This window comes from Phocoena sinus, chromosome 1 (genome assembly GCF_008692025.1).
Source record: "Phocoena sinus isolate mPhoSin1 chromosome 1, mPhoSin1.pri, whole genome shotgun sequence".
In the NCBI taxonomy this organism is placed as follows: Eukaryota; Metazoa; Chordata; class Mammalia; order Artiodactyla; family Phocoenidae; genus Phocoena; species Phocoena sinus.
Window position 1 is genome coordinate 36,288,620 of NC_045763.1, and position 26,060 is coordinate 36,314,679.

At 57.7% G+C, this 26,060-nt stretch overlaps 2 protein-coding genes across 23 annotated transcripts in view; one reads left to right on the forward strand and one right to left on the reverse strand.

The window, feature by feature from the left end:
* Nucleotides 1–64: 64 nt before the first annotated feature.
* CCDC24 (coiled-coil domain containing 24) lies at nt 65–3,948 on the forward strand. Of its 14 annotated transcripts, none has more exons than XM_032631689.1 (9): nt 65–456; nt 679–866; nt 1,008–1,124; nt 1,814–1,891; nt 2,485–2,539; nt 3,014–3,083; nt 3,203–3,273; nt 3,357–3,545; nt 3,815–3,948. In XM_032631689.1, exons 1-9 carry the CDS (start codon nt 331–333, stop codon nt 3,944–3,946), a joined length of 1,026 nt encoding a protein of 341 aa, XP_032487580.1. In that variant the 5' UTR covers nt 65–330; the 3' UTR covers nt 3,947–3,948. The 14 variants fall into 14 exon arrangements, 9 of the variants coding, with proteins under 9 accessions (XP_032487580.1, XP_032487595.1, XP_032487562.1 ...); XM_032631704.1 differs by having other exon boundaries at nt 71–456; nt 3,195–3,273; XM_032631671.1 differs by lacking the exon at nt 3,815–3,948 and having other exon boundaries at nt 71–456; nt 3,357–3,760.
* The window catches only part of SLC6A9 (solute carrier family 6 member 9), a 32,471-nt gene continuing 10,313 nt past the window's right edge, over nt 3,903–26,060 (reverse strand). For 2 of the 9 annotated variants that reach the window (XM_032631563.1, XM_032631571.1), the window contains exons 3-14: nt 17,407–17,563; nt 16,692–16,823; nt 16,019–16,289; nt 10,179–10,311; nt 9,849–9,983; nt 9,649–9,752; nt 9,005–9,242; nt 8,780–8,914; nt 8,574–8,673; nt 8,384–8,484; nt 5,308–5,478; nt 3,904–5,186 (exon numbers count right to left, since the gene is read on the reverse strand). In XM_032631563.1, coding sequence (XP_032487454.1) covers nt 4,992–5,186; nt 5,308–5,478; nt 8,384–8,484; nt 8,574–8,673; nt 8,780–8,914; nt 9,005–9,242; nt 9,649–9,752; nt 9,849–9,983; nt 10,179–10,311; nt 16,019–16,289; nt 16,692–16,823; nt 17,407–17,563 — 1,872 coding nt within the window. In that variant the 3' untranslated portion in view covers nt 3,904–4,991. The other 7 variants (XM_032631622.1, XM_032631589.1, XM_032631580.1 and 4 more) reach the window with 7 other exon arrangements.

The following is a 26,060-nucleotide window of genomic DNA, read 5'->3' on the forward strand; positions in this document are numbered from 1 at the left end:
CGCGCGGAAGAGGCGGGGCTAGGGTCCCAGTCCCGCGGCCTGGCTCCTGAGTACCCGGCCACGGAGAGTCGGCCAGTAGAAGAGAAGGCGCCAGAGATCGGCGGCTCTGCACCGGGCATCTCTAGTCGTAGGGACGGGCGGCAGAACGGGGTGGGGCTGGGGAGAGGATGGCCCGAGCGACAGGCTGGGGGCGTGGCATGTGAGACCAGGAAGGGGTGGGGCGTGTGTGGGCGTGCCCGGCCCTGGGAGACGCTCTGTCTCCCAGTAACCCAGCTCTCCGACCTGCTGTCCGGCAGTCCGCGCGTTGTGGGGTGGCGGTGCGGGCAGGCCATGCCTGGGGACTCTCCGCCGCTGTGGGAGCTGGTGGAAGAGCACGTTCCGCTCCCGGAGCGGCCCGAAGTGAAGAGGATTCTAGGGGAGACGACGGTGGACCTGAGCCTGGAGCTGCGGGCAGAGGTGGGGCGTGGGAATGTGGGCCCCACTCCAGGCCTGTCCCACGACTTGGGTGATTTCCTCACCTCCTCCGGGTCCCTGGCTCTGCCCGGTACCTTTCGAGCTCTTGTCGGATCTCACTGTCCGCCCAGCCCTCTGGCTACCAGTTTAACTCTGCACTGCCCCTCACTCCCCTAGCTCCCCTTCCTCCCCTTACTTCTCCCCCGCAGTCGCAAGGGGTCCCAGCTCTCCTTGCAGGTGGTGGTGCTACGATCACTGCTCCGAGAGGCTCGATCCTTCCAAGCCCCTGGTTCGCGCCCCACCTCTGACCTCTCCTCCCTTCTGGCACCACCGCCCCTCCTAAGAGACCTCGTGCGCCAGGAACTGCGGCAGCTGCTCCAAGGTCTCCGCGGGAAGGCCATCTGTGAGGGCAGGTTGGAGCCTCAGACCTGGGGCAGGGCCCTGTCTCCAGAACTCAGATGGGCTAGCCCTGAAATTGACAAGGGGCCAGGGTCGCCTTTCCTGTGGTTCCCTGGAAGGAGCCCCTGAGTGTCCCCCGTGTGCACCTTCTGCAGGGACCAGACCCAGGCTTGGGTCCAGTATAGCCCCGGGGTCCTGCGCTTTGCCTTGGAGGAGCCCAGGCGTGATTTGCCAGAGCAGGGGATATTCCGCCTGAGAGCTGGTGAGCCCAGGTATAGTGGTAGGAAAGGAGGGGTCTGTTCCCGCTTGGCAGAGACCCCAGCCAACTGGCGGGTCCCACCTGCCGGTATGGAGGAGCTCCTGGTCTGGGACTGGATTCTTCTACAGCCACTTGTTGTAGGGATCAGCACATGAAGGCTGCAGGCCCAGGAGACATGTACCAAGCCTGGAAGCTTGGTTTGTTCTGGGTCTTAGAGCATGAGGAACAAACTTCCAGACAGATGAAAAGAGAAGAGCTTTGCAGGAAGAGGGAGCACTACACGCAGACATGGGTGGAAGGAAAGGCTTCATCCAATGGTCCGTTGTTCCTCTGGCCTGGAGAACAGCTGCAAGGGCTGAGCTAGAGAGGGCTGGGGACTGCACGAGATAAATGAGCAGCAGCGTGTTCATCACTGAATGGCAGCAACTTATTTGTCACACATCCTTAGGAAGTGGGTGACGTCCCCATTTTGCAGATGAGGAAACTAAAGCTCAGAACGAATGATTGATTTGTCCAAGCTCACACACAGTGAAGGGTGGCAGAGCCCATTTGCAAACCCAGGCTCCAGAACTCCTCCTCTTAGTACCATCTTATGTTGCCTTTGTGAGAAAACACACAAAATTGTCTAGGAGAAATGGCATTTGTGTCCTGAAGGCCTGGGGTGAAGCAACATGGGAGAGTGATGTTGACTTCATCTGCCAGCAGCTGTCACAGGGACCTCAGCATCATCAAGGACCAACTGAACGTGTCCCACGTTGACCAGGTTGCCGGATACCTGCGGTGAGGCCCCTGAGTGTGTGCAGTGGGGGTCAAGACAAGGAGGGTGGGACGGGGGATGGATCCTAACGTACTGGGACTATGAGGAAGGAGGAGGGAGGCAGCATACCTGATGGGGAGACCCAGGAGAGTAGGGCTGAGAGGTGGAAGGGGCAGGGTGCTGGTGAGGTTGCTGCCAGGAAGTAGCCAAGTAGGGATGCCAGCAGGGGCCTTGGCCTGAGGACTTTTATCCTGGGGTGTGGGAGAGAGATGGACCACAGAAGAGTCTTTTAAACAGGGGAAAGGCTGTGATCTGGGGGAGAATGGAGGCAGGAGGACTTGCAGGCCCAATACTGTCGTAAAGAAGAGAGAATGGGGCCCCCCAGCGTGGGCGCTGGGAGGCGGACTAGGAGAGGACACGTCCTGCCCTGGAAGAGGCCGGCGGGGCTGCAAGGCCGTGCTGGGATTGCACTTGGGCAGCAGAGGGAGAGGTGGGCTGAGAAAGGAGGGCCTAGAGGGAACTCCTGGTAAGGCTGGAGGCTGGGTCTGTGTGGCGGGCTCTGCTGTGACCCGGGCCTGCAGCACTGCTGCCGGTGCCGCACTCCCCCATGTCCCAGGGCCCTCCTGGAGGAGGAGTGTCGCAAGTTGAAGAGGGAGATTGCCATCCTGCAGGTGAGCGGCAGCCCTGGGCCTCCCCACCCCCAGAGCCTTTCTGCTGAACCTAGACACACCCGTCTCTCACCTGGTGTGTGAGATCCACATACACGTGTGTGTATGTGTGTGCAAAGATTGTGTGATTCCTCTGTCCATTTCTCCTGTATGCACACTTCCCGTACGTGTGAATCCAGATTCTGGTTGAGTCCCTAAGTCCAAGGTCGGCACTTTTAGATTAACCTGCTGGATTTGCCCCTGGTCTTTTGCCTCCTTCTCTTCCCCATGTCTGGGTTCGGGCCTGCCACTACCTTGCCAAGCTCAGCTTTTCAGGGAGGCTGGTGTTCCTCTCAGGAGTGTCCTCAGGTGGCTGGGATAAGGAGGCTGCATGGGGTGGTTCCTGGGCCCCACCATGGGTATCTTGGCCTCTGCATCCTGCCCCGCCCCACCCCGCCCCTGCCGTAAGGCTGGGCACTGAGCCAGCTCCCCCTGCAGCGCCGCCTGGAAGAGGAGTATACAGGGACCCCTTGGCCCTCTGAGGCAACCCTAGAGCCCACCCTGGCAGGTGAGGACCCTGAGCAGGCCCCAGAGCACCCAGCCTCCTGTCCCTGTCCCGCTCTTGTACACACACCCTGGAATTGCCGAGTGCTGTGTCTCAGCTAGACCTCTCCTCCAGAGCTACAGGAACAGAAGGCAGCCATGCAACAGGAGCTGCGGGCACCTCTGAGGCCTTCCTGTGTCTCCCCCGGTCACAGGTAAACCAGAGCAGGTGGACAGCTGGACGGGGTGGGCTAAGCGTCAGGCCATGGCCCCCTCACAGCTACTCCCTCCTGTTCAGGCTGCGGCCCTTGGAGTCCTCCAGCCAGGGCCTCGGACCACTGCCTTGCTTCCGTGGGGCTGCTGGAGTTTGGGCCAGGCCTCTCCAGTGCCACCTGCCCTCTCCTCCTCTGGAGCGCTGCCCCAAACCTCAAGGCCTGGCCACCACCTGCCGCTGGGGACGGAAGCTTCAGTGCAGCCCCAGAAAAAGGCCAGCTTCCACTCCGATGTCCAGTGTGGCGCCCCAGGCCCCAACCTGAAGGGCTGGGCAGGAAGGAGACTTCCGCTTCTGCTGGAACTCACCCTGTCTGCTGCTGACACCTCTCAGCTGCCATGGCCCAGCCCACTTTAGATCTAGTCTTGGATGAGCCCTCACCGGGATTCCAAGGCTGCCTGTCTGTCTGGTCCTCACCCTACCCCCTCGCCTGGTCCTTGGTGTCTGGTCCTGACCATCACAGCCTCTGGCCTTTCTCTTCCCAGGCATCCCTCAAAGGCCTGGCAAGAAGAGGTCTCATCCCAGCCCTGACTCTCATCCCCATGGGGGACCCAGACAAAGCACAGCAGCGGCTCAGAGACAGGAATAGAAACTTCATTAAAATCTATGGACTTTAAAATCCTAGTGGTGCACGGATGGGCAGGGGTGGGCGGCGCACCGTTATTGCTACAGAGGATTAGAGGCGGCTCTTCTGGGGTTGTCACTGCACAGAGGGGTACAGAGGACGGACAAACGGATACTGCAGGGCTTGAGGGAAGGAGCTCTGGCTCCAGAGAGGGGGTGGGGCACGCCGGCTGGGGTCATTTGGCACGTGAACAAGGGCAGCCCATTTTGGGAAGACTGGGCCTTTAGCCTGGCAGAGGGAGGGCAAGGGGGTGTCACGTAGGGTCCCCTTCTCCAGGGCTCTGGGCTCAAGCCTCCTGCTGAACATCACCCCACCCCTTTCCCCAGAAACGAGTTCTTTGGGCAGGCTGTTGGGTCATGGGCCTCTGCTGGCTGGCCCTACAGCCAGTGCTGGGAGGCGGCGCAGAGACCCCAGAGCAGCTGAGTGAGGTGCAGGCAGGCCTGGAAGACAGATTGGGCCCGAGGCCAAGGGCAAGGGGGTGGCAACCACAGATAATACAATTTTTACAAAAATAATTACACAGACAAACAGGGCTGGGGTTACAGCCTGACGTGTAACACTGCACCGCCCCCTAGCCCCTTACCCTGCCTCCAGGTAGGAAGATCCAAACCTGCCTGGGCAGAGGCTGGGTTCTGCTCCTGGGGGCAGGAACACTGGTCAGGAGGCTGAAGGCTCGGGGAGGGGGACAGGTAGGGGGCCCACCCGGAACCTTAGCTCAGGGCAACGTGTGGGGGCGTCAGAGGCCACATAAAGTCCAGCTGCCTCTGGGGACCTGGCCTGAGACCCCTCCAAAGTGCTTTGGGCCCCCCAGCAACCCTCCCATCACTCACGCCCCCCAGCTGCCATCTTGGCATCCAAAGGACCTGTAAACACTAGGGACACGAGCACGAATGACCACGCTAGCAGTGGTGGCCAAGGTGACAGGAGCCGCCCTGGTCCGGGCGTGGAGGGGCAGGCGGTGACACCTGTCCACCGCCTCCCCAGTCTCTGTGGCGGGAGCACGGGGCGGGGGTGGGGCACTCCCCCGGCAGTTGTGCTCATATCCGGGAGTCCTGCAGACGGCTGGAGCCGTTACTTCCCACCGTGGGGATCTGGGCCTTGTCTGGGTGCAGCGGCTGGACCTCAAGCCCGTCTTCAGGAGAGGGTGGAATGGTGCGGGCATAGCGCCCCGTTCGGTGCTCCAGGAGGGCGGGCCCCCAGTCTCTGCTTGGCTTGGTTGCATTTTTCAGACGCTGCAGGAGAGGTAGGCATGGTTGGGGGCGGGGTGGGCATGGTCATCAGAAGGGAGCCCTGAAGCCCCATACATCCACCCCCTCCTGTTTCACCTGGCTGCCCCCTGCCCCCACCCCTCACCTGGAGGAGGGTATCCCCATCTGTGCGGCAGAGCTGGTACAGGGCGTAGAGTGGAATGCAAATGACAGAGGACAGAGCCATGAGGAAGCCGATGGCCACAGCCCAGCCTGGATACTGGTAGTGGTTGTAGGTAATTGGCTGGTACTGGATCACCGTGAAGATGAGAATGAACTGCAGAGAGTGGGGGACGGGAGTGGACGTGAGTCCTGCCCAGCCCCACCCAGGCCTCAGGCCTCCTATCTGCACCCCCTCCCTCCCTCTCCAGTTTCCCAAACTAGAAAGAGGCATTTTGGGGAGGGCGGGGGTGACGTCAACGTTTAGGTAGTGGAAGAAGCTGACGGAACCAGGGGTCCAGGGTATGATGGGCAGGTGGCCACGGTGGAAGGGGAGAGGTCTGTCTTCTGCATAATCTTGAACCAGCCAGGGAGCCACTCAGCTGCCGTGGCCCTTGGAAGTCAGTTCTGCTCAAAGACTCGCAATGGCCCTGCATTGCCTGCTGAAGCAAGGCCAAATCCCTGGCCTTTAGGGCCTTCTCCGCCTCACATCAAGACCTCGGCTTATCTTTCTGGACTTACTGTCTCAGTGTCTCTGCTACACCCAGCGTTTCCCACCCTTCTTACTGTGGAGGATCCTCTTTTGCATCTTCCTCTGTCAAACCCTATGCAAATGCCACCTCCTTCAAGAAGCCTCCACTGATTTCCAGTCTCCTCTTCCTGAAAGGGCTTTAGTGGCATTTTCCATCTACTAAGCATTTTATGGGTGTTTCCCCCAGACCTGGGAGCTCCTGGGATTGCATCAGCTCTGGGTCTCCAGTGCCCAGCACAGTGCCTGGCACAATCTTGTGTGCTGATCTGAACTGACTTATGCAAGGAGGTGGGAGTAATGGGGGAGAGGAAAGGGCAAAGTCCTGCCAGTCTGTGGCTGTGGAGACAGTGACAGACAGCCTGGGGAGGCTCCAAAGGCTAGAAATCATGAGTGCCAGGCTGGGGATGCTCTCGGGAACCGCTTTGGAAAGAGATGAGGGACATGGGAAATAAAGCCTGGGGTTCCAGTAACGAAAAAACTAAAGTTAGCAGAAAGATGGGCAGGTGGCTCATGGGCCATCCAGAGGAGCCGGGGCAGTGGATGCCACTTGCCAGGAGGGCTCAGCATCCACCCTGAGCCCTCAGTTGTGTCCTGGAGCTCAGGCCCCTCCAGCCTTCTGGGTGACCAAATTCTAGAAGGCAAGACCCATATCCATTCAGGGGTGGGTGGGCCCTCCTAGGACGCTGCACACAGAGGAGCTTAGAGCAAGTTTTCTGAATGGAATTAGATCCTGATCTAAGGTGTGGATAAATTCTTTTTAAAAAATTTCTTTTTTAGGTTTTTGGCCACACCCCACAGCATGTGGGTTCTTAGTTCCCCGACCAGGGATCAAACCCATGCCTCCTGCATTGGAAGGCAGAGTCTTAACCACTGGACCGCTGGGGAAGTCCCAATAAATTCTTTATTTGAGCTGATAGAAGGATGGAGTTTGTCAAAAAAAGACCTTTTCAGCAATATAAAGAAGTAAAGCCCCCAAAGAAAACCAACAGCTCAGAAACACATGTCCACAGAGCCTGGCATCCTCACCTGAAGGTGGCTCCAGCCTGGCTTTCTGGGCACAGAGAGGGCGCTGCCGGCTTTGACTCAATCTCGTGGAGACACTGGACCCAGGGCCCTTCCTGCCTCCTGCCCTGCCTGGGCGGTGTCCTGGGTCTCCGAGTAGGGCAGCAGCCTCCCGGGAGCCGTGGAGGATGAGCTCCCCTGGGGCAGGCCCTGGGCCAAAGCCACAACCCTCAAGGGCACGGCGCTTGGCTGGCATCTACCCTCCCCTCCTCCCACCCCTTACAGGAGACTTCCGTTGCTCCTGTTTCAAAGCTGGGCCGGTGGCCAGAGCTGGTGCCTGCGCCAGGCTCGGGAAGATCCCACACCCCATGTGACAGAGGCCTCAGCCCTCAGGGGCCTTTTATTCAGAAACATGAGCCACAGTGGAAATCCGGTGCTGACCTCTGTGGCACACGGGAGCTGGCATGACGGGGGCACGACTCCGGACCCTGCCCTGGCCACTTGGCTGACCCCTCCGTCGCTCAGAGATGGCTCTGCCTCTTCTCTGTGGAGGGACCATTACACTAGCAAATCCCTTTTGCCCCCCATTTCTCACCCTGAGCCTAAAGGAGCAAAATCAGAGGGTTTTTAGTCCATAGACCACCCCTCCTCCTGCACTTGTTTCTAGTGTAGCACGGGCCCAGCACACAGGCTCCAGATCAGACTACCTGCTTTGCATGAGGGCTCTGCCTCTTAGAAGCTGTGTAGCCTTGGATCAATTACTTAACATTTCGGTGCCTCAGTTTCCTCATCTGTAAAGTGGAGATCATAACGATACCTTGGAGAGTTGTATCACATGACTTAATATATGGTTCCCAGCCGCGGTGGGAGTTCCCTCCACCATTTCAGCTCCCTGATGGGAGTTTCCCAGGTGTTGAATACTGATGGAAACCCAGAATCCCCCCTCCCAAGCCGGCCCACTCCAGTGCCTGGAAGGCTTACGAGGGTGTCCCGGATCCTGAGCTGACATCTGACTTGTACAGCCTGCTTCTGCAACATGCATTCACACCACATGCCCTGAGTACTCTGAGCACCTCGGCTATCAGGGACTGGAGACAGGAGCTCAGCGAGGCTGACGGAGGCTGACACCACTGTCAATCATGGTTCCCGAGGCTCCTCTGGGAATGCCAGGCGGGAACACCAGGGAGGGAGGGCCGGCTCTCAGCTGCTGCCAGCCTGCTTAACCCTTCCGAAGCTGGGCACTGTCTTCAAATAAACGGCCCTGTACTCCCTTCCTAACCCAAGGCCAGGGCCTGGGTGGTTCTGAGTCTCCACACACCTGTCTGACTCTATGCAACCTTGCTTGGACCCCCAGTGGTCAGATTTGTGGGTGTGGAGCCTCCATGGGGAGCTCTGGCCAGATGGATGGGCTCTTGCTCTCCCTTTGCCGGTTCCCAAGAGAAGGACGCTTGCCACAGGGCAGCAGGGGAGGGACCACTGAGGAACTTACAAAGATGATAGCTGGAGAGACGAAGCGCCAGCAGATCTGGAAGAAGAGGGGCGGTGGGAATCCCAGCATCATCTGGATGTCCTGGAAGTAGTTGTGGTGCCCTGGAGAGAGGGAGGTCAGCAGGCCTGCAGGACAGCGTGGGCAGGCCAAGGGCCGGGACACGGGAGGCCACGTAAGCTTGGGCACTTACCGTAAATGTACATGATGGACACACACATGATGCAGGAGATGACGACCAAAGAGAAGCTGGCCGCGTAGTTGTCCATCAGCAGCAACCAGTAGATGCCTGCCTGCAGGCCAGTGGGCAGCTGAGTCCAGAGTGCCCGAGGCTACGCTCCCCCCTTGTTAAGCCCCATACCCTGGCAACTCTGGCCTAGCCTTTCCCTCGGTTCTTACCTGGCTGGTGAGGGGGATGCCCAGCAGGAAGCCAGCCACAGCCACGCCCAAGGTCACATAAGTTTTTTTCTGCAGGATCCACTCATTCCCTACCTCATCCACAATGGCCGTGACCAGCGTCTCTAGGAGGCAGAACTGCAGGATACAGCCATCAGAGCAGGGGCCCGACCTCCGCCCCTGCCTCCTCCCTCCCCGAGCCACAGGCCCATGTCCTGCACCTCGTACCTGAGTGCCCAGCCCCAGCAAGATGAGCATGAAGAAGAAGAGCAGGGACCAGAGCGGGGAGATGGGTAGCAGGGTGAGGGCCTCAGGGTATGCTACGAAGGCCAGGCCCGGGCCGTGGTCTGCCACGCGCGACACGTCCACACCCAGGTGACTGGCCATGAAGCCCAGGATGGAGAAGATGACAAAGCCGGCGTAGACGCTGGTGGCACAGTTAGTGATGCTGATGACGACACTGTCCCTGATGGGGAGGAAACCAGGCAGAGTCAGGACACGCACCTTAGGTCCCCCTGCCCACTTTGGGCCAAGAGACTTGGAGACAGAGAAAGTTCTAGGAACAAAGGTGCCCCCAATCTCTTTTCTGGTCTGCTCTGGGCCTCTTTAAGTGGGCCTGAGGCTCCTGAGTCCTCACAGAGCCCTGGGGCATCACCGCCTTCACCTCTCCTCTCTTCTGCCAAAGCTCTCTCCATTCTGCAACGACTGGACCCGGACCCCGCGTTGCCAGGCTCTCAAGGCCGTGAGTGGAAGGGAGGGCCCTGGTGGGCCAGGAGGCTGCACTGGACCTGGTGGGTCTGGGGGAGCCGGGGTCAGGCTGCAGAGAGGGTAGGAACTGGGGGCAGCCCCAGGGCTGGAAGGGAGAGTCTCACCGGTAACAGTTGTTGTGGAACTTGTTGTAGGAAGCCATGGTGATGAGGCCGCCCCACGCGCAGCCCAGCGAGTAGAAGATCTGGGAGGCGGCATCCCCCCAGACCTGCGGGAGGGATGGGCCGGTGAGGAGCTGTGGTCAGGGGCTGGCACCTCCCTGCCTCTCCCCAGCCCTCTAGGTCCCCCTCCGTCCACAGCCCACCTTGGCCTCCAGGATCTTGTCCCACTGTGGGGTCAGGTAGTACATGATGCCCGTGAAGGCTCCTTCCAGGGTCACGCCACGGATGAACAGGATGGTCAGCACCACATAGGGAAATGTGGCCGTAAAGTACACCACCTGGGTGCGAGAGGGGCCCTGCTGGACTCCTCTGGGCTCTTCCTGCCCCCTCAACCACCACTGGTCCTCTGGTCCCTCTTCCCCTCCCATATCCTTTCATCACTCCCCCACCCACCCCTCCACACACAAAACCCAGGTAGGGGAGGCAGGATATCTCTGGGCAGGCACAGACCCTGCTGGGGGAGGGGTACTTACTTTCCCTGAAGACTTGACCCCTCGGATGAGGCAGAGGAAGACGACCACCCAGGAGACACCCAGGCAGCCAAGGAGCGGCAGTCGCACCTCCCCGAAGTTTCCGATGTCATCTGACAGCTTCAGCACATAGAGCCTGGAAAGGGGATACTTTGTCACTGATGGCCAGCCCCGCCACCCAGCAACAAACTCCCAAGGCCAGGGCCCAGTCTGGCAGCTCCCTCCTTTCTCACGAAGTCCCAGCAGCCGGCTGATGTGAGATGGGAGCGTCTGTGAGGCGCCAGCCCCGGCAGGCCCAGCCCCCTCTGCCTGCTTCCTCTCCCGGGACCCTCAAGGGCACCTGCAGGCCACACCCTGGTCCTGGGCCAGCCTCTTCAGCCCCTGGGTGTGAAGGTCTCCCTGTCCCTGCTCAGACCCAGCCCAGGCCCTTGCTTGTGTGTTTCTCCCTTCAGGAATGCCCTCTCCTCCAGACTAGACACACCCTATCTGGCGTCACCTCCTCCAGGAAGCCTTCTGTGATCTTTTCACTCACACTAGTCCTCCAGCTCTGATGAACAGAGGGAGGCAGTGGAGGACTGAGCAAAGATGGGGGCTCCAGAGCACGCAGGCCCAGACTTGAACCTACGTATGTGTGGCTCTTCCTGGCGCCCTGTGCCATGCCAGCTGTGCTCTTTCAATCAACTGGACGTTTATGTGCCAGGCCCTTGCTAGATGCTGGGCATATAGACCTGGATCAGGCATTGTGGGTGCTGCCAGGAGGAGTGCCTCAACCCCATGGGGAGGAGCACACTGGAAGTCTTCCTGGAAGAGGTGAAGCTTGAGCCAAAGTTCGAGGGATGGGGAGGAGGTGGGTGAAGAGGAGTGGAAGTGTATGCCAGGCTGAGGGAATAGCACGCAGCAGGACAGGGGTCAGGAACCAGCAGAGCCCCGCCTGGGCATGTCAGTAGCTCAGGAAGGCTGGAGGAGAAGAGGGAAGGGAATAAAGAAGGATGAAGATAGGAAGGGACCAGACCAAGAGAAGCTGCGAAGTCAAGGCTGAGAAGTTTGGATTTTATTCTGAGAACAATGAGAAGCTTCTGGAGGGTTTTTAGAAGAGCACTCTCAGGGTCTCTCCTTGGCTCAAAGCCTTGCAGCAGCTCCCATCTCTCGCCATGGAAAAACCAAAGTCCTTACGGTGGCTACAGAGCCCTACATGATCCATTACCTCCTGCCATCTCTCGGATCTCCTCTCCTCCTGCTCTCCCCCTTGCTCACTGGCTCCAGCTGCACTGGGCTCCTTGCTGTTCTTTAAATGTGCCGGGCATGCTCCCACCTTTGCACATGCTATTCCCTATTTGCAGTCCCCTTTCCCCAAATCTCCACATGTCCACATGGGTGTGAGACCTGTGCAGGCACACAGGACCCCATGCTTAGAAGGGCCCTGTGCTTGGTTTAATGCCCTGCCATTGTCATCTTGAAATTCTTAATTCATTTGAAGTAGGGGCCCCATCTTTTCATTTTGCAGTGGGCCCCACAAATTATGCAGCTGGGCTTGTCCACGTGGCTCCCGCCCTCTTTACTTCCTTCAGGGCTTCACTCAGGTGTCCTCTTTGCAAAGGAGCCTACTCTGGCACACCTGATTAAACCTGCCACCCTGGCCCCAGCCTGGCACACCTTACCCCCTTCTCTGCTATATTTTCCTCCACAGCACATCTCTTTCTATCACACTGTACATTCTACTATTTAGTTTGTCATCTGCCCTCTGAAGGCTGGGGTTTTTGTCTGTTTTGTTCACTGTTGTATCCCCCAGTGCTTAGCACAGTGCCTGGCACAGAGCAGTGCCCAATAAATATTTGTTGAATGCATGAATGAACGCACGTGATGGAAAATGGACTGAGAACTATAAAGGGGAGAACCTGGAGGGGAACTGGCTTGGTTGTTGGAGTTGTCCAGGCTAGAAGTGATGAGCAAGAGACAAACTCTTGAGCCTCAGTTTCCTCATCTGTAAAATGGGCATCATAACACCAACCTAGGATAATTTGTAGAGAAATTTAGGTAAATACAGTCTCCTTTCTTTCCCTTCTTCCAGCAAGGGTCTCTCAGCGTAGCTCATAGGCTGTCCTCTAGTCTTAGCTATTTTTACTTTTTTTTTTCCAAATCAGTTCTCAAACCTCATGACAACATGTTTAATACCTTGCGAGGGGTTGTCACTCCGGCCCCTCATGGGACAATGTTGCCAGGCCTGGGACTTGGTGTTTGCTTGGTCAGCCTGCCTGGCTGTTAAGACTTGCAAGCACCTTGTCCTCCCTCCTCTGCCTCAAATCTTCCCCCAGGCCGCCGTACACATTGTGACCTGCAGAGGGCGGTGTCCAACACGCCCCTCTCCTGTCCAACTCCCGCCGTAGCGCTGGTTCATTCAACGGGCCACGCCCTGGGCTGGAACCTTTCCAGGCTCTTAGTCCACGGGGGAACTAAAGACAAAGGGATGGAGAGGTTCCCCCCAAGGAGAGGCTCCTGGACCCCTGCAGCTGTGCTTTCCAATCCTTTTCCCTTCGCGGCATGCAGAAAAAATATTTTGGGCCCGTAAGGGCAAATCGACAAGGTCCCTCAAAGTAAGGCAGCAGGGCTGGGGACTCTGGGCTGCCCAAGCGCCACTGGACTGGCACACTATTTAGGGCGCATCGTGTTGGGAGGCTCTGCCTTCCAGAATAGCCATCGGGTCCTACTGCTACAGCCGAGAGTCGCTTTACTTTAAGCAACAGCGTTCAAAGTAAAGAAACCATTTCTTGTTCAAAAGACTTTTTAAAAACTTTGCTAATTACACCTGTTAAGCTGGTAGTGCTTTATATTATCTTTTATTGCAAGAGTCCAGCATATAATACGAGGGCTTAAAGAGTTTAGAAGGCTAGCCTGGGAACTAAATAATGAACTCTACCTACCTTTTTATAGTACCATATTTAGTGTTTTGTTTTGGTTTTGGAGTATGTGCTTTTGAGATCAAACAGCTAACCTTAAAACTTTTGGAACCCCACATATTTACAAGTTGGCTCTCGCATAACATCTCTGGAATTATTCTGCATTATTTTTAAATTTCCCCAACCAGATGGTAAATGCCTTGGGAACAGGACACCCTAATCTATTTCACTGCATCTCCAGCAGTGGCTATCACTGTGCTTACTGAGCACCCATCACTGTTCCTAGTGATTTATGTCGCATCTTTATAACAACAAGAATGATGTCGTAACCACGCCCGCTTAACGGATGAACAGCTGAGACTTAGAGAGTTTTGGTGACCTCCCAAGTCCACGCAGCTGGTAAGTGGCAGAGCCAGGATTTGAGTGAGGTCTGTGTGGCTCCGGGGCTGCCATGAAGACACCAGGAGAGGGGTGCTGGGATCCAAGTCCCACTGGGTGTCAGGTGTCTGCTGGGGAGATGAGAGGGCATGTCCTGAGCTTAGGGCCTGCCTAGCAGGCGTTAGACCAGCACACAGAGGACTGTAAGACAAGGTTGTGAAGGGGTGGTGAAGGAGGGGAAGACTGTGGGCCCAACGGTGAGCAAGAGGCAGACGTGGGCTCAGAAATCTGCCCTGGGAGCTTCTCTTGCTTTAGAGGAGTCACTTAATCTTTCTTTTGACTTGTTTGTTCACCTGTAAAATGGGAATATTTTATAAAACCTGCACCCACTACCTAACAGCGTTGCTGTGGGGCTCAAATGAGATCGTGCAGCTTTCCGGAGGGGCGCTGGAGAGTGTGGACCAAGAATGCCTGTAGAGTATCATTGGCCTAATTCACGCTAGGCACCAGGCACAGAGAGGCATGTGTATCCTGACACAGCATTGCTGCCTAGTTCGTTAACCTCTGAGCATAAGTCTCTGAATCTGAAAAACAGGGATAATATCATGTAAGAGAATATGCTTGGCACATAGTAGCTGCCCGAGAAATGGGGGTGCTTGCTCGCCTCACCTCCTTGCTGACGCCATCTGGGGCAGCCCTCTCAAGGGTCATTTCCCCAGGCTCTCCAGGAGGGGGCGGCAGGGAGCCATCCTTCAAGGAAGGAGTACTGCCTGGGACAAGCAGCTCCTTAGGGATGCCCGGCTCCAGCCCCGGCTGAGGAGTAGAGTTGAGCTGGCCACCCTGTGGACCTCCTGACCCATGGCTAGTTTTCGTTGAGGGAAATCCCCCTCTAATTGCACTGGATAAAATCTTGTGAGCTTTGCCCTGCAGTGGACCCACCCGTCGGGGAATCCCTGGCAGACGGCCCCTGGGGTGAGAGCTTCTGGAGCATCTCCGGCGTATGGGCGGAGCACTGTGCTTCTGGGAACTTCCAGAAGGTTCACCCCCAGTCTAGATCAAGCTGCCCAGTCCACACCATGCCTCAAATATAGCAGAATACCTAAATGGGCAGAGTCTGTTTCTTACTCCCTGCTCTGTCCCCACTCTGAGTGCTGTGCCTGGTACCTACTAGGAGCTCAGGAAATGACCTGTCCTATGACTGAATGATTGAGGCTGCCCAGAGGTAAATTTTCCCGCCCCTTACTGGGAGGCAACAGCTCTGCTGTCTCCACCACGAGCCCCAAGGGCAGTAACCACATCTTAACCATCTTTGAATGTCTATAGCCCAGCACAGAGGCTGGCACAGGGGAGCTGGGCCCTCAGGGTTTGAGCACTGGGCTTGGGCTTCGAGGATACTGACCTGCTAGGACTTCAAGCATCACTGAGGCCTCGGCCACTCACCCACGGCTCTCCATCACATTGTGGAGAAATCCTCCAACCCTCAGCCTGGCATGAAAAGCTCTGCACCTTACGATGTCTCTGGCCTCTTCTGTCCCAATACTCAGTGTCTCACCTGCCCCCGACCCCAGCTCCAGTTTGCCGCCTCCTGGCCTCGGCTCACCTGCTCACGTCTCTCCCAATCCCTCCTATGTCTCCGTCCCTCCTCTGGGAAGCCTTCTTGATCAGCTCCTCCTGTACCGACCACATCCCTGAACATACCTGCACTGAGGCACCTGCCCCTAAGAGAGGTAACTACCCATCTCCCACCCTGGACTGTGAACTTCTGAGTGCAGGGGCTCAGGGCCATTCATACCCCATGGGCACACAAGGCCCGGCAGGGTGGACGCCATAAATGTTTGCGGAATGAATGAACGACGCCTACCCACCAGTCCACCAAGCCCTCTTCCCATGAGTTCCCCAACAGGACATGGGGAATTTCCTCCAGGATGTCCTGCTGTGCCCTCACACCCACCGAGCTGGGACAAGATCTTCCAAACATCTCCAGCAGCAGCTTTCCCTTCAGCCAGCCCCGTGACTCCGTTCTCTGTCACCACGGAGCACAGTGGTGCCAGGCTATCTTTCCTAAGCACAGCCTGATGAGGACAGCCCTGGGCTCAGGAAACTTTCACAGCTTCTTCTGTTCCGCAGCATTAGGTCTGTGATTCATTCTTGTGAGTTCTCCAAGAGGGCTGGTGCTCCTTCCTAGGCTACCTCACGGCCCGTGAGCTCCCCACACACCTGTCACTCTCATCACAACAGGTTCCCCTCAGGCTCAGGACCAGCCCCTGCTCAGCTGGGACCCAGGGCCTCCACTCGTGCTGTTCTCTCCAGGAAGCCACCCCCCTTTTCCCTGACTCTCCTCTGCAGACTTGTCTGACTGCTGGAGCCCTCTCTCCCTCGCTGCCACTGTGTGAGCGTCAGCCCCTCCTGAACCAGGCTGTGAACTCCTTGTACCTCTTCCCGCACCTCTGGCCCCCTCCATTCCTGGTACCCTCCCGAGGCTGCAGACGGTTGCCTGATGGCCAAGGCGAGGGCTGAGTGTTGGCACCAGGGGTCCCCCCCCCAGAAGCCCAGGTCCCTTGGGGGCCTCACCTCCAGTACTCCTCGCTGGGGCTGGTCCTCTGGAGGGTGTGGTTGAGCGCGTGGGAGAGGTTGCCAGGCAGGGGGGGAGGCCGGGAGCCATTGGTGATGTTGGAGGCATCCAGCACGCCGGCGCAGTCGGGCGTGTTCCAGGGGTTACTGCAGTAGGCCCAGGGCAGCACGGGCGTCATGGACGAGAAGAAGTAGTAGAAGGCGATGCAGATGACCACGTTGTAGTAGATGCCGATGTATGTGGACACCACCATCATGCCGTAGCCCACACCTGGGGGAGGAGAGCGGCAGGAGCAGCCTCACACGTCTAGCTGAAGGAGGCAAGGCTAATTCTGAAGGGCGTGAGAGGCAGGCTTTCATGGAGTGCCACAAAAGAGGCAGCTCAAGGCCTTGGCAGGGGCAAGCTGGGGGGCGAAGGGCCTTTGTGTATGAATGTGGTAGGAAGAGAGCGTGGAGGCCAAGTAAACATGGATCCCAGCATGTGTCCATGGCCTTGGCCATTGATGTGGGCCTCAGGTTAACACCAGTGTCCCATAGGGGTTGGCAGTGTTTATACAGATGGGTGAGTCAGCATGGTCCCCAGAGGCCCGTGTGTGTGTGTGTGTGTGTGTGTGTGTGTGTGTGTGTATGTGTGTGTGTGTGCGCGCGCGGGTGCACCCCACCCAGGCCTCACCTTTGAACATGGGGCTGATCCTCCACACCCCCAGGCAGCCCTGACTTGCAAACTGGCCGAAGGAGAGCTCCATGAAGAACAGTGGGATCCCACAGAAGGTGAGCATGATGAAGTAGGGGAACATGAAGGCGCCTGGTGGGCGGGGAGAGGGCTGGCTCAGGACGGCTTTGGGGAAATCCCACCCTCTTCCTGCTCAGAACTGACAGCAAAACCTTTGCAACTGGCTGGGCCCCCAGGAGGGTGTGCCACGCACTGGGCCGGAGCCTAAGTCTGAGGCACACTGCTCACCACCTGTCTTTGAACCTGACAGAGGCTCCCAGGAAGTCTGCTCTGAGTCAAACCCAGGGCCCAGAGCCGCCATGTTTGGGTGGGATTTGATGGCTTAACCAAGCAATTTCACACACATTAGTCAATGAGATCCTCAAATATCCCTGAATCATTTGGGTGCGGGGCTGCTGAAACACAGGCAGTATAAAACAGGGAGCCTTGGGAGGTTGGGTTGCTTTTCTCTACCTCTCCTCCCCTCGAGGGAGCAGGCTGCCAGGGTCGGGGGTGCTGCGCCTTAGGTAAAGGGTACCTAAGCCAGGGATGGGGGCAAAGGACATCAGGGCCAGAGGCCAGCCTGTCTGGAGTGTGTGCCGCGGAGGGGGCGGCTGGGCCCCGGGGGGTGGGCTCTATCCACGTGGGTGGACCCTGCCCTGTGCCCGCTGGCTACCTCCCCCGTTGCGATAGCAGAGGTACGGGAAGCGCCAGACATTGCCCAGGCCCACGGCATAGCCCACGCTCGTCAGTACAAACTCGATCTGGTTGCCCCAGTTGCCTCGTTTGAGGTTCTGGTCCTTCTTGGTGGCCTCACTGGGCACAGCACCATTCTGCAGGGACAGGAGAGAAGCTACCATCAGCAAGGCATTTGCACGCGTGGTGCCTGACCCTTTGGGCCTCCCCCAGTGGGGACACCATGGACCCTCCAGGCCCCCACCCCACCCTGGGCTTCCCCTCTGCTGGCAGCCGCTGCAGGCAGGCCTGGCAGAGGACGGGAGAGGGAGCAGCGGCCACCGGAGGGTGCTAAGCCGGCCTCCCTCACCAGCCCCCCAGCACACTGTGCCAGGGGCACCAGCCCACCTGAGCAGCTGCTACCGACATCTGAGAGGTGGGACACTGAGAGGGAGCTCGAGTTGAGGGCCCCCCAGCGCCAGCCCCTCCCAAGCCTCCCCTCTCCCCTTTGGGTGAGGATCTGGGAGCAGCTGAGCCACATACCAAGCAGCCAGGCTGGGCTGGGCACAAAGGGGCCTGTGTCCAGACAGCCCCCCCAGCCGCGGCCACCACATCGCCAGGCTGAGCACGCTGCCCACGGCAGGCGGCTGTGGGGGAGGGGACCCGGACCCCTCCCCCAGCTGAAGGCTTTTTCCGGGGGGCACACGGTGGGCAGGGCTGTAGGGTGGGGGAAGGGGGAAGCAACTGAGCTGGGCCAGACCTGGGGAGGGCATTCTGGGGCTCAGGATGGGAGGGCCAGGGGAGCCACGTATATTGCCCATGACAGGGGCGGGGGCCCTGGGGAAGCTGACCTGGGCTGGGGGATGCTGGCCATGAGTTGGGGGGAGGAGACCAGAGTTGTAGGCACCACGCCAGACTTGGAGGACAGACTCTGCTAGGGGAAACAGAGGGAGTGACTCTAGAAAAGGGTCTCTGAGCTGAGAAGAGGTGGGCTGCAGAAGACGGGCTGGTCAGGAGGGGCTGATGAGGGAGTTTGCCCCAAGGGAAGGATGCTGGGCTGGCCTGGGGGAGCTGCGAGGCTGGACTGGGTGGCCTGAAGCCCCACTGAGGACCCTAACCCCACAGTTGGAACTAACCCAGTAAGTTCCTTTATAAGTGAGTGTACCCCTCCCCCATGCCCTGGCCTTTCCACCCCCTACCAGGTGAGCTGGAAACCGAGCCACCCTGAGCCAGAGCCTGAGGGGTCAGAGGTGTCTCATTAAGAGACAGGGACCCCGAGAGTCACCAACAGAGAAGCCCAGAGAGTCCTTGAGTGATGGAGACAGTCTCCCAGAGATGGGCTGTTCTCCTGAGAGAAATGGCCAGGTGTCCCTGGAGGACACCCAGGATCAGAGACACAGCCGCATGGCCTCTGAGGGACGGCACTGCAGTGACGCTGACCCTCAGCTTGAAAGAGACATATTCAAGGACAATAGGCACGCTGGCCAGTAAACAAACGGGCCTGGTGCTTTGACACGCTGTCGGACCCTGACACTGACCAACAGATGCAGAGGGGAGGAGTGGCCTCCCCAGGCCTGCGCCCTCCGGAAAGGCCCATTTAGGAAGGCAGGCACAGGAGGCCCCGGCACCTGGTGGTGGCCCCCCAGCCGTGCATCCCTTGCTCCCACAATGGGTACATCTGGGGGGGGTGCTCTAGGCTTGCACACCACGTGGGCACTACAGCACAGACACCCTTGTCCTGCACACCCAATTAATCATTGCCCGGAGAAGACACCGAGCCTTATACCATCCCAGAAGGTTTGGGGGCACAGTACCAGAAACCGTGGTGCTTCCTTCAAGGAGCACGCAGAGCCAACCGGCAGAGCCTGTGTACTTTCATTCATGCAGCCACGGAGGTTTACGAGCTCCTACTATGTGCCAGGCCCTGCACCAGGCTCAGGGAATTCAGCAGTGAACAAAACACACCCCTACCCACTCAGAGCTAGAAGTCCAGGAGGAAGTAAGCCATCAATGAGATAAACACATAATTTTTATATGCAACTTCAATGTGCCCACAAAGGGGAATTTCTCAAGTCACAAGAGCATGGAAGGATGACAAGGGGTGGGGCTGGGGGCTGGGTGCGGTCGCAGAAGGCCTCCCTGATGAAGGGGCTTGAAGGCCACCTTGTCTCTGGGAGTGGGCGGCTCCCAGTCCCAGTGTGACAGGTCCTTACAGAATCCTGCCTAAGCCTGTCACCACCTCCTAGGGCCTTTTTTTGGGACAGGCCTAGAAATACCTCAGGGTCAGGGGAGGATTTTTTCAGAGGGTGTAAGGCCTGCTTGGGGTAGTTTATCCATTCCCAAACAAATCCCAGCCAAATAGGGCTCCTATATGTTGATCCTACAATAACAGTTTTATTCTGTCCAAGGCTTGTTTACTTAGGGGCACAATGGGGGATTGTGGCAGCTGTGGAGTACATGGGTGGGGTCACGAAGCAGCGGTTACAGCTGTAAAAGAGACAACTGAGGGTCCAGGATAGCCTCATGGGCTGGGCAAGGGCAAAGCCTCTTGCAGAGACCGAGGTCCCCAAGGCCTGAAGTTCAAGGCCTCTCTCCTGGCCCCAGCCCCCTGACCAAGCGCAGCGGGACCAGACTTGGACCTCTGAGGTCTGCTCCTGCTCTGGCATGGAGGGGGCAGGGAGGGTGATGATGCCCCCAGCCGAGTGCCATAGGCGGTAGCTTGACTGAGCCCTCAAGAGCCAGTGGTCACTCCTTTCAAGAGCAGCACACCGCTAAGCCTTGTGCTAACCAGTTCGGCCCTACCGGCTGTGACCTGGGGAGGCCAGAGCCTGGGGGACAGGGGCTTGGAATGGGGATTGGGCTGTGGCGGGAAGTAACAGGCAACACTAGGGGTCTGCTGTGCAGAAGGAGCTGAAATGATGCCCTGCAAGTGGTACGAGGAGCTCGCGGCAGAAGCAGCACCACCTGCTGCCCAGCCCCGCGGTGCCCCATTCAGGGACGGTGGATGGGATGCTGCCCGGGAGCCTGGTCCGCAGCTAGGCCTCTGACTTTTTTTTTTTTTAACATCTTTATTGGGGTATAATTGCTTTACAATGGTGTGTTAGTTTCTGCTTTATAGCAAAGTGAATCAGTTATACATATGTTCCCATATCTCTTCCCTCTTGCGTCTCCCTCCCTCCCACCCTCCCTATCCCACCCCTCTAAGTGGTCAGAAACCACCGAGCTGATCTCCCTGTGCTATGCGGCTGCTTCCCACTAGCTATCTACCTTACGTTTGGTAGTGTATATATGTCCATGTCACTCTCTCGCTTTGTCACAGCTTACCATTCCCTCTCCCCATATCCTCAAGTCCATTCTCTAGTAGGTCTGTGGCTTTATTCCTGTCTTACCCCTAGGTTCTTCATGACATTTTTTTCCTTAAACTCCATATATATGTGTTAGCATACGGTATTTGTCTTTCTCTTTCTGACTTACTTCACTCTGTATGGCAGACTCTAGGTCCATCCACCTCACTACAAATAGCTCAATTCCAGCGCGGGCTATGTGCAGGCAGCCTGGCTGGTGAGGGCATAGCGCTCAGCAAGGACAGAAGAAGCCAACCTTCCTCCAAGTACACTGGAGGGAAGGGTCCCTCTGTGGGGGGGGGGTCCTAGGGGCTCTAGTTCCCTTCCTCCCCCAGCCCTCCTCTGGGGACGCCCCTCCACTTCCTTCCCTGGCAACGACGCCCAAGGCTGGTGAGCCTTTTTCAATGCTGCACGACTTCTTTTCTCCTTGCATAATTGTCCCCATTCTAAGCCTCCCATTTTCTTGATCTGCTAGGTGGACGGCGTGTCACTGATATTAACTGTCCCTGCAGAGGTTGTTGGCTCTGAGGTGCCCACGAAAGAATTTCTTTGTGCTCCTGGTCTGCCCAGACTGGTGGCCTGTCTGCCTAACCCAGCTCGGCCCCGCCCACTGGCCGGGCTCCAGGCTGGTCCTGCCCATCACCCACCTCCCCCTGTCAGCCCTTTGCTGCTCTCCCAACCTCCCTCAGTCAGTCGCTCACACCTGGGTGGTGAATTAAACCATAGTGGCCTGGTGCCCCTCTGGGCTGCTCCCCTCCTCCTTGGGCTCCCTGGAGGGGCTCCCCCACCTCACCTCTGACTCGCCCTGTGAGTGATCTCCAGGGCAGGGAATGCCCTGCCCCGCCCTGTGCCCGAGCTTCCCCAGGCCCGGCAGGATGCAGGCTACTGGGTGTGCCTTCCATGGTTGTGTGGGTGGGCTGGCTGATCATCCTCCATGACGCCTGCCATGCACAGACATACACGTATAAAACCCTCCATGCCCCTTACCCTTAGAAGCAGTCGTTGACCTGTCTTGGGTTCACAACTTCCCACCCCTGTTCCTGCCTAGAGGGGTGAGCCACACCGAGCAGTCACTTACATAAGTCCTTTCCATAGCCCTCTGCCCTCTACTTATTCACTGGTCCGGATGAACTCCTGGAATTAAGGGAGTTCAGCTCTGAGGGCAGAATCCAGATCTCCCTCTATACCTTGGGCTTGGCAGGGCGGGACCCTGCGCTGGGGGTTAGAAGCCTAGCATTCTAAACCTGCTCCCTCAGCAGCCCTGGGCAAGCCACTTCCACTCTGAGCATTCAGCGTCTTTACCTGTAAAATCAGGGGATAGACAACCTCAGTGGATCTCCTAATATTCTGTAGCTCTGCCCTGCCTGGAATTTGCTATTTCTGACTCTCTCCTGTATTTTCCATTAGTTCCCACTGGCTTTCTAAACAACAACTTAAAAAAAAGAAGGTGTTACTGCTTTCTTTCTGATTATAAAAGCATTATAAGCTTATCATTAAAAAAAAATTGGAAACTACAGCAACGTGTAAAGAAACAATGCTGCAGAGCCCGCTCCCAGTGGCGGCCACCAGCACCACCGCAGGGGTGGCCCTTCCTTCTTCATGCTCAGACCCAGAGACAGCCCAGGATTCTACCCTGGGCGACGGTTGTGCTCTGGCTCCCGACTCCTGCCCTCCGAGAGCGGTGTCCACGGGATATTTCTGTGAATTGTGAGCTCTGCTCTTGGTGGACACTGAGGAATCCTGCAGCAGCCCGGGCAGGGCGGGCCCCACTAGGATCCAGCAGGCTTCTTGTCCAGGACTCTGCAGCCCCAGGGTTTGCTCAAGGGATGAAGCCCCATCCAAGACAAACTTTGTGGAGGAGAACGGGCAAGACCCTACATCCCAGACTGACCTTGCGCCAAATCCAGATCACTGGCAACTCTCTCTGAGTCCCAGTGGGGAATTCAGGCAGAACAGCCAGGACAGTAAACTGTGGCTGCCTCAGGAGACCCTGTGACCCGCTCACACCCCTTGGTTCTTGTTTCCCCAACTTCTCTCCCATCAGTCCAATCAATCCAGGAGCCAGGTTGGCCCTCAGGCAACATCTGCGCCGCAGTGACAGAGCCCTCCATCTTTCATCTGGCTTCGCTCATCCAAACACGGGAAAGAGTCAAGGGCCCGGGCTGGAGCAGCGGGACCGTGGGAAAATCTACCCCAGACCCGAGCAGTACGCAGGGACTATTAGTGCCTCTCGCTTCAAGGAAAACCTCCGAGCACCTGTCCGGAGATCAGGCCCTCACACAGGAGGTGAGAGAGGCAAGGACATGCCCGGGCTGTTTCGTCCCAGAGCCCTGATTGGCAGAGAGTGATCTGCCGGTATTGTGGACAGCAGACAGAAGATGCACCCCAGGCATGCCAGGCTCCACTCCGGGCCCTGGGAGAAGTGATAGGGCCATTGGGTGGGCTCTGCTTCTGCCCTGAAGCCCAGCAGTCATGCCCTGCACTGTGGCAGCCGTGAGCAGTCTCTGCCCCGCTCGGTTGGCAGCGGGCTCGCATTCTGGAAAGTGGCTTTGGCTTCTGACCCTGGCAGTCCTGAAGGTGGAGGGCAGCCCTGCATAATGTTTCTCCCGAATGCAGCCCACATCTCCCCAGAGGACATTCCTTCTCTTGCCTTCCGAAGGTCAAGTCAGGATGCCCTCCGGGCACTTGTCCTAGACACTGGCGAACACCGCGTGGGGTCTCCCTCCTCGCAGCCGAGACTGTTGCCCCATCCCGTTCCCCCACGCTCACCACTGAGTCCATGTAACAAGTCCCCCTGCCCCCTCACCACTCTCCCCATAGGAGTGGCACAGACAATGGGGCTGTATTGATTAGTACAATTCCTGGGCACCTCCGGCCCGTCTCCCCGGGAGCTAGGACAATGCAGCTTTGATACACAGAGCAGATTCTCAGCAGGTCCCTGGGCTGGGGGAGCCCTAGTAGCCCCACTCTCCTCCCCTGTGCCGCCTCCGCATAGCTAACTCTTCCCGCTCCTTTGCACAGTTGTAACTTTCTGGGTCACTTTTGCTGCTGTCTGTCTCTCTGGCTGGCTGTGCCTGCCCCTCCCTGGCACAGACCACTCAGTCCCTCTCCCCACCCCCAGCCCTGCCTCCCAGTCTTCCTGGCACCAGAGAGGGGGCTCGACCTCCTGGAAGGTGACTGACCTGTTCTGGGGAGGAGGGGGCCACAGGTCCCTGAGCCGCGGCCATCCCAGGGTGAGCACTTGGCGGGCGTGTGCGTGTCCCCTCTCATTCACACCTCTGCCGGCTCCGGGCGACACTGACACATCCCCTGCCTCCTCCACTGCTGGCTGGGCAGCATCAATTACTTTCACCTCATCTCCTCCTGAAGCTCTGCCTACCCCCTCCCCGGCCCTCCCCCTCCAGCCAGTCCCCATGCAGCCCAGCGCGGATGCTCCACAGTTAGAGTGAAGCGCAGGGTTTGTTGTGTTTCTCCCTTGTTCCCAGCAAGTTATTGGAACAAAACACATACACACACACTCACAGCCACAGGGTGAGGCCGAGCAGGCGTGGAAGAGAGAGAGAGAGCAGCTCAGTCCCATTCCAGAATGAGGTCTGGGGCCCAGATGCTTCTGAGCGCATAGGCCTGGCACTTGGTGGGCTCCTGGTAAGGTGGTTGGGTACCACTGGGCACTAGAGATGGTGAAGGAGAAGGGGGAAGGGGGCGCAACCCACAGGGCACTACCAGAGCATCTCAGACTTCTTAGAATGCTGTGGGCTGGGGGGTGATGGGTCCTGAAGCAGTCCTCCCAGGGGTTGGGGACTCCCAACCAGCCAAGACAATGGAGTGTCCTCATTAGAGAATATGACTGACCATGTAAAAAAGCTCTGACTTAGTGAACGGTGCTGTCACCTGTCTGAAGAAAGATGGCATTAGCCAAGAGGGTGGCTGCAGAATAAGGACCTTCGAGGATTAATACTGCATCACCCAGAACCTGAGGTATTCCCTCTGGGAGTGTGTACCGAGTGGGCTGGGCACAGTCTAGCAGGTGTCACCATGGCTGGGGTGGAATGTCACTCAGACCCATCCAATCCCTCCTCTCTGAGGCCACACTCACTGGTCAGTCTCCAGTGGATGCTGAGACACCACAAACCCATGGCCAGGAAGGTGGGCACGAGTGTTCTGGTGCTGGGAAGGCATAGCTCTTTTTGGAAACTGATAGGTTGGCAAAGGGTCTGGTACGTGGTAGGATCTTAGTAAACATCGGTCAAATGGAAGCATGTATGAATTCTGATGTAAAGGAGAGCTTCCTTGTGAGTTTGGTAAGTGAGGTGACCCCAGTGGGAACATGGCAGGATGACATATTTTTTTAAGGGCAAAGGCTTTAGAGTCAGACAAGCCTGGGTTCAAACCCCAGCTCTGGCAGTTCTCACTATATATATCTCCTTAGGCAAGTCACTTAACATGTCTGGTCTTAGTTTTTTCATCTCTAAGATGGGGATAATATCCATCCATCTTTGAAGCTATTAGGATTATTAATAATAGTAACAGATAATACATATTAAGTGCTTACTATGAGCCAGACACTGTCCTAAACACTTTATATATATATTAACTCATTTAATCCTTCCGACAGCCCCTTGAGGTAGGTATGTTGTTATGCCCATTTTGGGGAGGAAGATGGGGACTGACCTCGGCTCAAGCAAGTCTCCTAAGAATGGCCTCAGACTCCACTGACTGAGCTGTTCCCCGGGCCAGCCTCACGCAGCCGGGTCCCCAGACACGCTCCGCGGACTTCCTGTGAGCCCAAACTGAGGGCCAAGGCCCTGGCTGGGCCACTGGCTCCAGGAAGGCCCAGTCACCCATGATGCCCAACTGCTCACTTCCATCCAGGGTGGGCTCTGGGCTTTGGCTGCCCTGGCCTGGGCTGGGTGCCCAGAACAGGCAGCCCTGGCTGGACAGCTTTCTCTGGCTCTGGCCATGGGGACAGGAGGCGGCAGCGGCCCAGCTGGGTCCTGGCAGTAATGAGGCCTCATTAGCGGGATCCAGCTGCTCCAGCCCCACTCAGGGAGGCCGACTCCCCCAACCCCGCCTCTGACTTTTCTTAATAAGAGTGGGCATGCCTCCAGAGGGCCAAGGAGTCTAGGGGCTTTGTTGTACCCTGTGACTCCGAGGGAAGGTCCTACTGAGCCAGGACTGGAAAGTGCTGGTGGCGGAGGGGCTGCAGGGAAGCCATGTGAGGGGAGGGGAGGCCGCAGGACCGAGTAGGTGGCCTCCAGGGAGGCCGGGGAGGGGAGGGAGACCGAGGGGAATGGAGGGCAGGTCCTAGGTC